The 12,859-nt window shown below is 40.5% G+C and overlaps 1 protein-coding gene across 2 annotated transcripts in view; it reads left to right on the top strand.

Annotated features, from left to right (window-relative positions):
- LOC124711563 (zinc finger protein 726-like) overlaps positions 1–12,859 on the top strand; it is a 167,093-nt gene that overhangs the window by 97,308 nt on the left and 56,926 nt on the right. For both annotated transcript variants that reach the window (XM_047241703.1, XM_047241704.1), the window contains exon 4: positions 6,875–6,931. In XM_047241703.1, the coding sequence (XP_047097659.1) occupies positions 6,875–6,931 (57 nt within the window). The remainder of the gene's footprint in view (positions 1–6,874; positions 6,932–12,859) is intronic.

The raw sequence follows: 12,859 nt of genomic DNA, 5'->3' as shown, positions 1-12,859 counted from the left end.
GGGAGCAAGATTCATTCCCCAATTTCCTGCCTGACAGTAGCAGATGATGTCATCATGGACCCTGTTGCTATCTCCAACAACTTGCTCCGCTCTTCCCACTATGACCCTGCCTTCCTCCATCAGAAGTAAGTGGAGGCGGCTCGGGCGATACCCTTCTCTTCCCAGAATCGTGACTGCTACAATGCCACCTTTACTATGAGGGAGCAAGATCATGCTCTTACTTCATCACGATCCTCTGCCCCAGGGCCAGATGCTGTTCACAACAAGATGTTGCAGCACCTCCCTCTAGCGGTCAAACACTTTCTACTTAATGCATACAACAGCATCAGGGAAGAGGGCATGTTTCCCAGACACTGATGTGAAGCCACTGTCATACCTATACTTAAGCCCAGTAGGGACAAACACCCCCCTTCTTGCTACTGCCACATCCCTCTCACCAGCTGTTTCCAAGGTTACGGAATGTATGAATGATTCATGCCCTGCTGGTATGGTGGCTCGCGTCTCGCAATTTGCTAAACACTGCACAATGTGGATTTTGAGTTCACCGTTCTGTAATTGGCCATTTCATCGCTTTGTCCATCCATGTCATGAACGGTTTTCTGTGGAAATCCCAGATTGTGGCCATGTTTTTCGATTTGGAGAAAGCCTACAACACCTGCTGGAGGACTGGTGTCCTCCGTACTCTCTACACATGGGGCTTCCGTGGCTGCCTGCCCTGTTTCCTTGAGGAGTCTTTAACAGACCCAAGTTTTCAAGGTTCATGTGGGTTCTGCCTTGTTAGACACCTTTATCCAGGAAAACGGTGTGCCTCAGGGTTCCTTCCTGAGCGTTGTCCTCTTTGCTATTGCTATTAACCCTATAATGGCTCCTCTTCTGCCAGGCATCTCCAGCTCCTGTTTTGTTGATGATTTTGCCATCTATTGCAGTTCTCCATAGATCAGTCTCATTGAGCAGTGTCTCCAGTGATGTCTCAATCATATTTCTTCACGGAGCATCGACAATGGATTTCGTTTTTCCACTGGCAAAACCATTTGTATGAATTTCTGGTGGCACAATTGGTTTCTTCCACCATCTTTACATCTTAGGCCTCTTGCTCTTCCATTAGTCGGAACTACAAAATTCCTGGGGCTCATGTTTGATAGGAAACACTCTTGGTCCTCCCACATGTCTTACATGGCAGTCCGCTGCACGCAGTCTCTCAGTGTCCTATATGTCCTCAATGGTACTTCCTGGGGTGCAGATTGAACCACCCTCTGTTTGTACCAGTCCCCTTTCCATTTGAAACTAGACTACGAGTGCTTTGTTGATGCATCTGCACGTCCATCCCTCTTATGCCATCTCAATACTATCCACCATCGTGGCATGCATTTGGCCACTGCTGCCTTTTACATTAGCCCGGTTTAGAGTCAGTATGCAGAAGCTGCTGAACTACTGCTGTCTTACCATTGTCACTTTCTTCTTAGCATGTATGCATGCTATTTGTTTGGCATCCATGGACACCCGTCCTATGCCTCCTTCTTCAATGACACCTTTGATCACCAGTATGGAGCATGTCCCTCTTCTCTGTTACCCCTTGGAGTTTGCTTTCGACTCTTGCCCCGGCAGCTTAACTTCAAGCCACCTGCAACTTTCCCAGTGGTTGTGAACCCCTCATCACCTTGGCTTTTTGCTGTGGCCCTTGTTCATCTTGGCCATCATTTGCTTCCTAAAGACACTACTCCAGCCTCAATTTCATCTTCAGTTTCACGAACTTCACATGAAACTTCACGACTGTATCTTTGTGTACACTGATGGGGTCTCAGACTGACCTTGGTGTCGGGTGTGCCTTCGTCATTGGAGCCGATGTTTTTTCAGTATTGGCTTCCAGCACATTGCTCAGTATTTACAGCAGAGCTCTTCACCCTGTATCAGGCCACAGAGTACATCCAGCAACACAGGCTTTTCAATTGTATCATCTGGTCAGACTCTCTCAGCAGCTCAAGATGACTGGGTGTTTGTGTTGTCCTCATCATTTCATCATCATTCCTGAAAGTAGCGAGTTTGGACTGAGCGAAGGTTGGGAATTTGTATGGGCACTGATAACCGCGCAGTTGAGCGCCCCACAAACCAAACATCATCATCATCAACAACATCTCTCAGTGCCCTTCAAGGCCTATGTGCACTGTACACTGCCCATCCCTCAGTGCAACAGGTCCAGGAAAACTGTCACCTTCTCACTCTTGATGGAAAATGAGGCTGCTGACACTGCTGCCAAGGCTGCAGTCCTCGTACCTCAGCCCACTAGTTCTTATATTCTCTATGATGATCTTTGTGTTGCCATTTGTCAGGGGGTGGTGCACTCTGGCCTCGCTGCTGGTCCTCCCTTCATGGGAATAATCTCCAGGTTATTAGGCCACTACCAGTGGCTTGGATGACCTTCTCTCGGCCCTCCCACTGCAAGGAGGTCATTTTGACTAAGTTGCATATTGGGCACTGCCTTTTTAGCTTTTGTCATTTGTTAAGTAGCACTCCCACACCACTTTGTGCACATTGCACCCAACTTTTGACTGTCCACCATTTCCTGGTGGAATGCCCATTTTTTTAACTGCTTACTTTCCCGCTTGGGTTTGCTGTCTGAGTTATTGACTGTTTTAGCAAATGACTCGTGGGCTGTTGACCATGTTTTACTTTTTATTCATTGTAGCAATACGGCAAAGGCCATTTAATTTTTAGTTCTGGACCTCCATTTCTCTATGGGTGTGTTTTATAGACCTTTCTCTGCGTCCCATTTTTTAGTTGTCTTCTCTTCCATCAATTGGGATTGACGTGTAGTCATTTTTAACTGCTCTCTTTGTCTTCATGTTTCACAGTTTTGAAATTGGCGCGTATGACCCTAGTTGTTTTTGTGCCCTTAAAAAATTTAAGCATGGTCTGGGAGCTCAGGGAGCTATAGAGGGTTAATGTGGTTCTGGTCAGAGTGGTAGGCTTTTTCTTGGCTATAGTTAACCCATGTGGGCATAAGCCGTGAGTAACTGGGACAGCTTCCTCAGACAGTGCTGTGAATGCTGTTCCAACTGTAAGAGGGCAAGAGTTTCTATTGCAGTGATAAGCAGCCAGTTAGTTGGTGTCACAGAGTAAAAATATTTTGTGAAAGGAGTATAGGCTGTCAAGTATGATTTGAGCTTGGGTTGTATGATTATGAAACATCAAATTGTTGAGGGTGAGGGTCTGATGGAATTGGAAAAGGTGAAGGTTCTTGTTGTAGGGTGGGTGACAGCCTGAGGTGTCAATTTTAATGGTAAGCTCATTAGGTGGGATACCATGTTCCAGATAAGATTTTAGAAAGTGTGTATGTGATTGGAGTTTTGTAAGGGCAAAGGAGAGTTTTTGGAATTGGTGAAGGTAGAGTGAGCAGGGATTCATGGTTGGATGGTGGATGGGTGGAGGACAAAAGGAGTAACAGAAAATTTGTTCAAAAAGGTGAAAAATAAGATGATGAAAATTTCTGGGTGCAGTATTATAACAAAAATAAATGATGGCAGTATATAGAGGGCTTTGTAGGAAGATCAGATGATGTTTGAAAGTTGCAGGAAGTAGTGGATGTTCTCATAAATAAATAAGATCAATCAGAAACTGATATGTGTGACAGGAAGAAACATGTGATTGTAAAGAAATATACACAATCTCACAGGGAGATCGTAAACAAACAAGTGCAAACTACTGACAGTCAAGTTAGGTAGTACGAGTCGATGGAGGAAAATAATCTTAAAAACTGCACTGGAATTAAATTTTCGAAATGTGGATGTCACCGTGAGAGTAGAGAGTTGTAGCACAGCACTGTGTAGTGTGGTGGGCCGTTACAACAGCAGGCATTCAAACCACCCGACAGAGGGTGGCAGGTATGTGCACTGAAGGCAGGTACATAGAGCAGAAGGAAGTATAAAAAATTAAGGAATAAAGAATAGACAAAGAGTTGTACATAAATAAAGTGAGACAGGTCACAAGTAAAAAGGTATGTGGAGGAAGACAGAGGAACTAGCAACGTGTGATATTAATGGAATTTCCTAGATGGAGCAGTACATAAAATACAGAGAAGGCAACCACCCACCTACAGCAAGTTGATAGTGGACCACAGTAGCACATAACAAAAAACAGCACAGAGGTCACAACAGAAGGAGATGTAGGAAGAGGGGGGGACTGAAAAGGGGGGGGGGAGAGAGGAAAGGAAGATGAAGATGGAGAGGAAGAAAGTGAGAGGCGGCACAAGGGAGAAGGGCTTCTGAATGTCTTTTTGTTATACTCTCTGTGCTTCTTTCATCTCGTTGTGTGGCCATGAAGTCATCTGTCCAAAAACCTGCATCTTTCCCACTGCTCGCTCATTGCATCCTTCCCTACCCCTTTACACCCCCATCAGGTCAGGCAACTGCTTTCAATAATTAAGGATCAATAATTAGTCTTGCCATGGCAAAGGGAGTGTGCATTTGGGTGTCTGTGTAGTTATGGGTTTGAATGTGTGTCCTATTGGTAGAAAAAGAGCTAGTGATGGAAAGCTAGTGTGAATGATATTTTCTGTTATGTTACAGCTCTCTGTGCATCCTTCTTCTATGCATGAGGAGATGAACTTCCCTTACTATATATATATATGTCTATATGTTTCATACACCAGACAGTGAGTTTCAGCAGCATTATGTCCTCAGACATTGCAAATTCTGTTCCTGCAGCAAACTTTGCTGTCTGCAGAATTGCTAATATTGTGCTTTCAGGATTAAAACATTGAAACAAACAACATGAGGTTATAAGGCTAACCAACCACATGAAGCTGCTGAGCACATGTACTAAGTGAAGTGTGTTACACTTCATCGAAAATGATACTATGCTTTTGAATTGTGCCTCAGTCTGTTATTTATGCCCGTAATACTGTAGAAGTTAAGCATAAGATATAACTTGTGTGTTTATTGCATATCTGTGTGATTGAGAGCTTTTTTATTGTTTCTTATTGTTAATTTATCACATAGACAGAAGGATACTCAGTTGTTGTTGTTGTGGTCTTCAGTCCTGAGACTGGTTTGATGCAGCTCTCCATGCTACTCTATCCTGTGCAAGCTTCTTCATCTCCCAATACGTACTGCAGCCTACATCCTTCTGAATCTGTTTAGTGTATTCATCTTTTGGTCTCTCTCTACGATTTTTACCCTCCACGCTGCCCTCCAATACTAAATTGGTGATCCCTTGATGCCTCAGAACATGTCCTACCAACCAATCCCTTCTTCTTGTCAAGTTGTGCCACAAACTCCTCTTCTCCCCAATCCTGTTCAATACTTCCTCATTAGTTACGTGATCTACCCATCTAATCTTCAGCATTCTTCTGTAGCACCACATTTCAAAGGCTTCTATTCTCTTTTTGTCCAAACTATTTATTGTCCATGTTTCACTTCCATACATGGCTAAACTCCATACAAATACTTTCAAAAACGACTTCCTGACACTTAAATCTATAATCGATGTTAACAAATTTCTCTTCTTCAGAAACGCTTTCCTTGCCATTGCCAGTCTACATTTTATATCCTCTCTACTTCGACCATCATCAGTTACTTTGCTCCCCAAATAGCAAAACTCATTTACTACTTTAAGTGTTTCATTTCCTAATCTAATTCCCTCAGCATCACCCGAGTTAACTAGACTACATTCCATTATTCTTGTTTTGCTTTTGTTGATGTTCATCCTATATCCTCCTTTCAAGACACTGTCCATTCCGTTCAACTGCTCTTCCAAGTCCTTTGCTATCTCTGACAGAATTACAATGTCATCAGCGAACCTTAAAGTTTTTATTTTTTCTCCATGGATTTTAATACCTACTCTGAATTTTTCTTTTGTTTCCTTTACTGCTTGCTCAATATACAGATTGAATAACATCGGGGAGAGGCTACAACCCTGTCTCACTCCCTTCCCAACCACTGCTTCCCTTTCATGTCCCTCGACTCTTATAACTGCCATCTGGTTTCTGTACAAATTGTAAATAGCCTTTCGCTCCCTGTATTTTACCCCTGCCACCTTCAGAATTTGAAAGAGATTATTCCAGTCAACATTGTCAAAAGCTTTCTCCAAGTCTACAAATGCTAGAAACGTAGGTTTGCCTTTTCTTAATCTAGCTTCTAAGATAAGTCGTGGGGTCAGTATTGCCTCACGTGTTCCCATATTTCTACAGAATCCAAACTGATCTTCCCCGAGGTCGGCTTCTACCAGTTTTTCCATTCGTCTGTACAGAATTCACGTTAGTATTTTGCAGCCGTGACTTATTAAACTGACAGTTCGGTAATTTTCAGATCTGTCAACGCCGGCTTTCTTTGGGATTGGAATTATTATATTCTTCTGGAAGTCTGAGGGTATTTCGCCTGTCTCATACATTTTACTCACCAGATGGTAGAGTTTTGTCAGGACTGGCTCTCCCAAGGCTGTCAGTAGTTCTAATGGAATGTTGTCTACTCCCGGGGCCTTGTTTCGACTTAGGTCTTTCAGTGCTCTATCAAATTCTTCACGCAGTATCATATCTCCCATTTCATCTTCATCTACATCCTCTTCCATTTCCATAATATTGTCCTCAAGAACATCACCCTTGTATAGTCCCTCTATATACTCCTTCCACCTTTCTGCTTTCCCTTCTTTGCTTAGAACTGGGTTTCCATCTGAGCCCTTGATATTCATACAAGTGGTTCTCTTTTCTCCAAAGGTCTCTTTAATTTTCCTGTAGGCAGTATCTATCTTACCCCTAGTGAGGTAAGCCTCTACATCCTTACATTTGTCCTCTAGCCATACCTGCTTAGCCATACTCAGTTAATCATAGCCATTACATGCCGAAATTGTGCAGGTACTATCATTTGCATTGCTTCTCTTGCAGGCACCAGAAACAGGCCACCCGTTGGAGATGCTCCAAATTGAAATCAAAGAGGACGAAGTAAGTAATGTGGAGCTTCACATTGAGGCAGTGATATATGATAGTACATATGAAATTTATTATTAAATTTTTATATATGAAACACCCTATGCTTATTCATAAGGGTCATTTTAGAATATATAATATGTTATAAATAACAGAACTACAAAATATTTTAAAGTAATTCTGATTTTATCTGAGACAGAATTTTAGAAATCTTTATGATACACAACTTGCCTTATTGTGGTATATCTTGTAACTTCAAGACTTTCAAGAAGCAAATTTGTAAATAGAGACCTCCAAAACATTCCTTTGTGGTATATTTGTCATTCTGGTACATGCATATACGTCCATGCTAACAAACCATTTTGACGTGTGGTGAATGATACTTCATGTACCAGTACCGTGTTCCATTGTATCAGTTTCATTTGTGAATGGTGTGTAGAAAGAATGGCTGTTGGTAAGCATCTGTATGTATTTACATTTCTCTCATTTATAGTCATTGTACCCTCATCACAATACATATTAAAAATTTGGACAGGTAATCGCTCTGTGATGGACAACACCTACACTTAATAAAATATCCCAGGCCATTACACCATGGTTGGATGAATTCCTTTTTCATACCCAATGTTTTGTCCCCAGCAGCATAGGACACTGTCAAGGGGAGTTTTAGCTTTCTTGAAGGTCCAGTGTACACGTGGCTTGTGTGACATCACACAGGATCATGGTGGGAGACCACTACACAATTACCTCATCACCATAATCCAGATATCATTGAGTTTCACACCTTCCTCCTTCTGATAAAAAATATTGGGATGTTTATTAATCTCCATGGCTTCTCTGTGTAGCATTTCATGGTATCCATGTTCCATAATAGCTTATCTGTCTGTTTTCCCTTTCTGTGGTTGCCTTTGTTTATTCTGGTTGTTTTTATCCATTTCTTTTAGTAGTACTCATGTTCATGTCGCCACGACTATACAGCATCCTGTGAATTCAAGCTTTTTGCAGCAGTTTGAGAGCATCCTTGGCCAATTATTTTATCGTCTGGTCGAATTTGCAAACTACAGTAATATTCTGTTTTGTCAAGATCTTTTGTATGCAATCAGTAGTAGACTGGAGTCCTGTGTTGTGGCATAGCATATTTGACTAATAACAAAAATGTCCTGGGTCCCAAGTCCAAACCCAGCCACTTTTTAAACTTTGAAAAAAATTGGCAGCAATGGCTATTGAAAACTTCTGGTATAAGCAGTCACTCTTATTCTGCGAACAGACTAGTCAAAGAGGATGGAGGAGCTGACAGAGGTTAGGAAACTGCTCCTAAAAGACGTAGGAGGATGTAGGAGGCAGTGGAAATTACTACATTAAAGACACACAATAGGAACTCACAGGACATGGGGCCTGCAATTTAAAAAAAGTGTTGTGACATTGTTCCCATTGGCAAAAGATTTCAGATTAGTCCTCCATTCAAATCTCCAAGAGGAAATTGCCAAGGGGGAGGTAACAATGGGGAAAAGACAGAATAACCAATGGACAGGAAACATTCTGTGAGTTGGGATGTGAACTGGAGTGATAAGGCTCAATCTATACTGGGGTCAGTGAAGTAGAATGATGAGAAGGAAGGTTTCTGATTAGGTGAATATAGGGTAGCATAAACAGCAGCAGAAAAAGGTATAATGGGAGTAGAATTCTTTATGAATAGGAAGGTAGGGCAGAGTGTGTGCTCTGTGAATCTTCAGTGGTAGGGTTGTTCTCATCAGAATTGACAATAAACCAGTGCCTCCACCAATAGTTCAGGTATACATGCCAATGTCACCAGCAGAGAGGGAAGAAAGGAAGTATAGGAGGTTACTGAATGGGTAATTCAGTAGATAAAGGGAGATGTAAGTAAACTAATCATGGGGGACTGGAATGCAGTTTTGGAGCAAGGAAGGAGTAAAAGAAATGGTTGCAAGATAATATGGACTTGGTAATTGGAATGAGAGAGGAAAAAGACTTATCAAGTTCTGCAATACATTTCAGCTGATAATAGTCAATACTCTATTTAAGAACCTCAAAAAGGAGGTGGTGTATTTGGAAAAGGCCCAACACGGGAAGATTTGAGCTGGGTTACATCACGATCCGACAGAGATTCCAAACTCATATATTGGAATGTAAGGCATACCCAGTAGCAGGTATAAACTCATGGCACAATTTAGTAATGATGAAGTGTGGACTGGAATTTTAGTATCATCCTGAAGCATCAATGTGGAAAGAAGTGGGATACTGAAGTGCTGAGGGAGGATGAGATACATTTCAAATTCACTAATGATGTGTATACTGTGATAAGAATTGCTATAGCTGGCACTTCAGTAGAGGAGCAGTGAACATCTGAACATCTCTATGTAGAGCACTCAGAAATGTAGGAAAGACTCATAAGTACTAGGTAGGTAACTCCAAAGAAACCTTGAATAACAAAAGAAATACTTTAATTGGTTAATGAAAGAAGGAATATAGGAATATAAATCACCTGGGAATGTAATAAACAGTTGATGCAGTGAAGCCTAGCTATAATGGCTGCAGGAAAAATGAAAAATGATGATCAGAAGGAATGGCTCAGCAAATAGAAAAGTCAAAACAATCTTTGGTGAAATTAAAAGCAAGGGAGACAACATTAAGAGTGCAAGGGAGTTCTCTTTTAAGTACAGAGGAGAGACTGGATAGCTGGAAAAGACTACATTGAAGGCATCTGTGAGGGGGAGGAATTGTTTGATGGTGAGATACAGGAAGAAACTGGAGTCATAGAGAAGAGATTTGACATCCCATCAGTCAGAATTTAAAAGAGCTGTGGAAGATTTGGGATCAAAGAAGGCAGGAGGAATATATCACATTCTATTGGGATGTCTAAAACCATTGTGAGAAGTGGCGACCATATTAAATTAAAGTTGATATGCAGAATCTATGAGACTGGCATCAAACCATCAGACTTCTGGAAAAATATCATCCAGACAATTCTGGAGATAATAAGCAGGTAAGTACCAGAACTATCCCACAATCAGCACAACATCTCATGCATCCAAGTTGCTGACAAGAACAATATTCAGAATAATGGAAAAGAAAATTGAGGATCTGGGGTGTGAGGAAAGTTTAAGGTACCAGAGAGGCAGTCCTAATGTTGTGCTTGATAATGGAAGTGAGCCTGAAGTAAAAATCAAAGCACATTCATAGGATTTGCCAACCTTGAAAAAATGTTTGGTTATGTAAAACTGTGCAAGATGTTCAAAATTCAGAGAAAAATAGGAGTAAACTACAGGTGAAGATGAGTATTATACATTATGTACAAGACCCAAGAATACAAAATGAGAACTGAAGTCCAAGAACGAAATGCTCAGATTAGAAAGGATTTAAGACAAGGAAATGGTCTTTTGCCCCTGCCCTACAATCTGTACGCTGAAGAAGCAGTGATGAAAATAAAAGAAAGGTTCAAGAGTGAGATTAAAATTCAGGATGAAAGGACATCAGTGATAAGATTTGCTGATGACATTGTTATCCCCAGTGAAAGTGAAGAAAAATTACAGGTTCTGTTGAATGGAATGAACAGTGTGGATACAGAATATGGATTGAGAATAAACTGAATAATGATGAAAGTAATGAGAAGTAGCAGAAATGAGAGTAATGAGAAACTTAATATCAAAATAGGTGATCATGAAATAGAGGTAGTTAAGGAATCCTGCTACCCTGGAAGCGAGATAACCCATGACGGATGAAGCAAGGAGGACATAAAACACAAACTAATACAACAAAAGAGGCATTCATGGCTAAGAGAAGTCTACTAGTATCAAACATTGTCCTCAATTTGAGCAAGAAATTTCGAAGAATGTATGTTTAGAGAACAGCATTGTGTGGTGGTGAATCATGGACTATGGGGAAATGATAACAGAAAAGAATTATTTTATTATTATTCTGGATTTACAATGTGAGTACATTTTTCCAGCACCTATTCTAGATTACAGTAAGTCACTAATTATTGTTCTCCACTCTTCTCTATTTGTCCATAAATCTTCAGGAATGTTGTTCTTCCTCATTGCTGACTGAACTCCCTGTATCCATGTATCAGGTGGTCGTCCCCTTTTTCTTCTTCCAATTGGTACCCAGTCGATTATGCATTTTGGTAGCCTTTCCTGTTCCATTTGTCTGATGTGTCCATACCATTTAAGTTGTTTGTGCTCGATGAAATCAATAATTGAATTTTTACATTTCATTTTGTCTCTGATTACTTCATTTCTTATTCTTTCTCGTCTTGATATTCTTGCTTAACGTCTCCAGAAATCCATTTCTGTGGCTAATAATTTTGATTTCAGTTGCCATTTTGTTGTCCACACTTCTGAACCATATGTAATAATGCTCCTAACTATTGTTTTAAAAATCCTTATTTTGTTATCAGTTGTTATGTGTTTGTCCCAGAGAATTCCATTCAATAAAGAATTGAATAATTTAAGATGTGCTGGGCCAGAAGAATGTTGAAAATGATGTGGAATGGTAAAAAATGACAAGGTTCTCCACAGAATTGGTGAAGAAAGGAATTTGTGGGAAACACTCGCAAGAAGAAACAATGATTGATAAGAGTTGGGTTAAGATGTTGAGGAATAACTTCCATGATCCTGGACGGAGCTGTAAAGTGTAAAAACAGAGATTGAAATATACATGAGAAATAATGGAGAAAGTATGTTGCAAGTGCTACTCTGACATGAAGAGGTTGGCACAGGAAAGGAGCTAGTAGTGGGCCACATCACCAATCAGAAAACTGATAACTTAAAAAAGTCTTTAATGAACTACAGGAAGAACTTAGATTTTGCAGATACTTGTTCATCCATATGATATTTGCATGGCAGTCTTAATGCTGATTTTATCTTAGTGGATGACTGTCCATTTTTTGACAGCGATTGGTGAGATATGCATGAATTTTCAGTATACAATATGGGCCAAACTACCATCTTCTGTCTTGAAGACTATTATATCAAGGAAATGCAATCAGTTGTCTACCCACTTCTCGATAGTGAACTGAATCTTCAGAATAATCTCATTAAGATGTTCAAGAAAACAACATAGTTCCTCTCTGACATGTCTCCACTGCACAAACATGTTGTCCGCATAATGGAACCATCTATTTGGTACTTTATTGGCAGTTCCTAATTAGTCACACCAGTTCTTCAGATTTTTCCTTGAAGAAATTTACTATCACCAGGCTTAAGGTGCTCCTGATAGCCACACCAACTGTCTGTCTGGAAAAACCATTTTTCCATTTGTGGTCATCAGATGATATTTAAACAGTTCTGCAATATTTGCACAAAAAAACATGATTCAGTTGTTCCAACATGTCATTAAGTGGACCCATGGTAAACAATGATACACCATCAAACTGACTAACATGTCCTCTGCCTGGACCACTATGCCAAATAAAATGCACCGAATTCTTGATCTAAGAATTCAGTTGGTCTATGAATGGTTGTAATAATTTTGTCAAGAACTTGGCAGCCAAAATAGTTGGATGAACCAGTGGCATGTACTGTACGTCTTGGAGGGACATCCTCCTTGTGAATCTTTGGCAACCTATAAAGCCTAGGTGGTTGCACAACTGAATTGAACAGACTTTGCTGCCCACTCTAATTGAGGTGGATTATTTTATCATCCATGTCACAGTTCTAAGAACATTGCCATTTGTGTCCCAATTCAGCTTCCTGTATACTTGCAGATCTAATAAGCTTGTAATCTTACTGTGATATTCAGTTATTGGTAGCTATAAGTGGATACTGTGAGAGGCTGTACAGAGAAGTCATAGAGGTTACTAAATATCTCAGTAATTTTAAATGGAAAGAAGGGGATAGAAAACTAAATAGTATCTGGATTCTGGTGCTGAAGAAGATGGAGACTTATGAGAGGATCTTTAGAGGGGTCATAGATATTAGGAGG

Source organism: Schistocerca piceifrons, chromosome 8 (genome assembly GCF_021461385.2).
Source record: "Schistocerca piceifrons isolate TAMUIC-IGC-003096 chromosome 8, iqSchPice1.1, whole genome shotgun sequence".
Lineage (NCBI taxonomy): Eukaryota > Metazoa > Arthropoda > Insecta > Orthoptera > Acrididae > Schistocerca > Schistocerca piceifrons.
The sequence above is the reverse complement of the archived record's forward strand: the minus strand, read 5'-3'. Positions and strand labels throughout refer to the sequence as shown.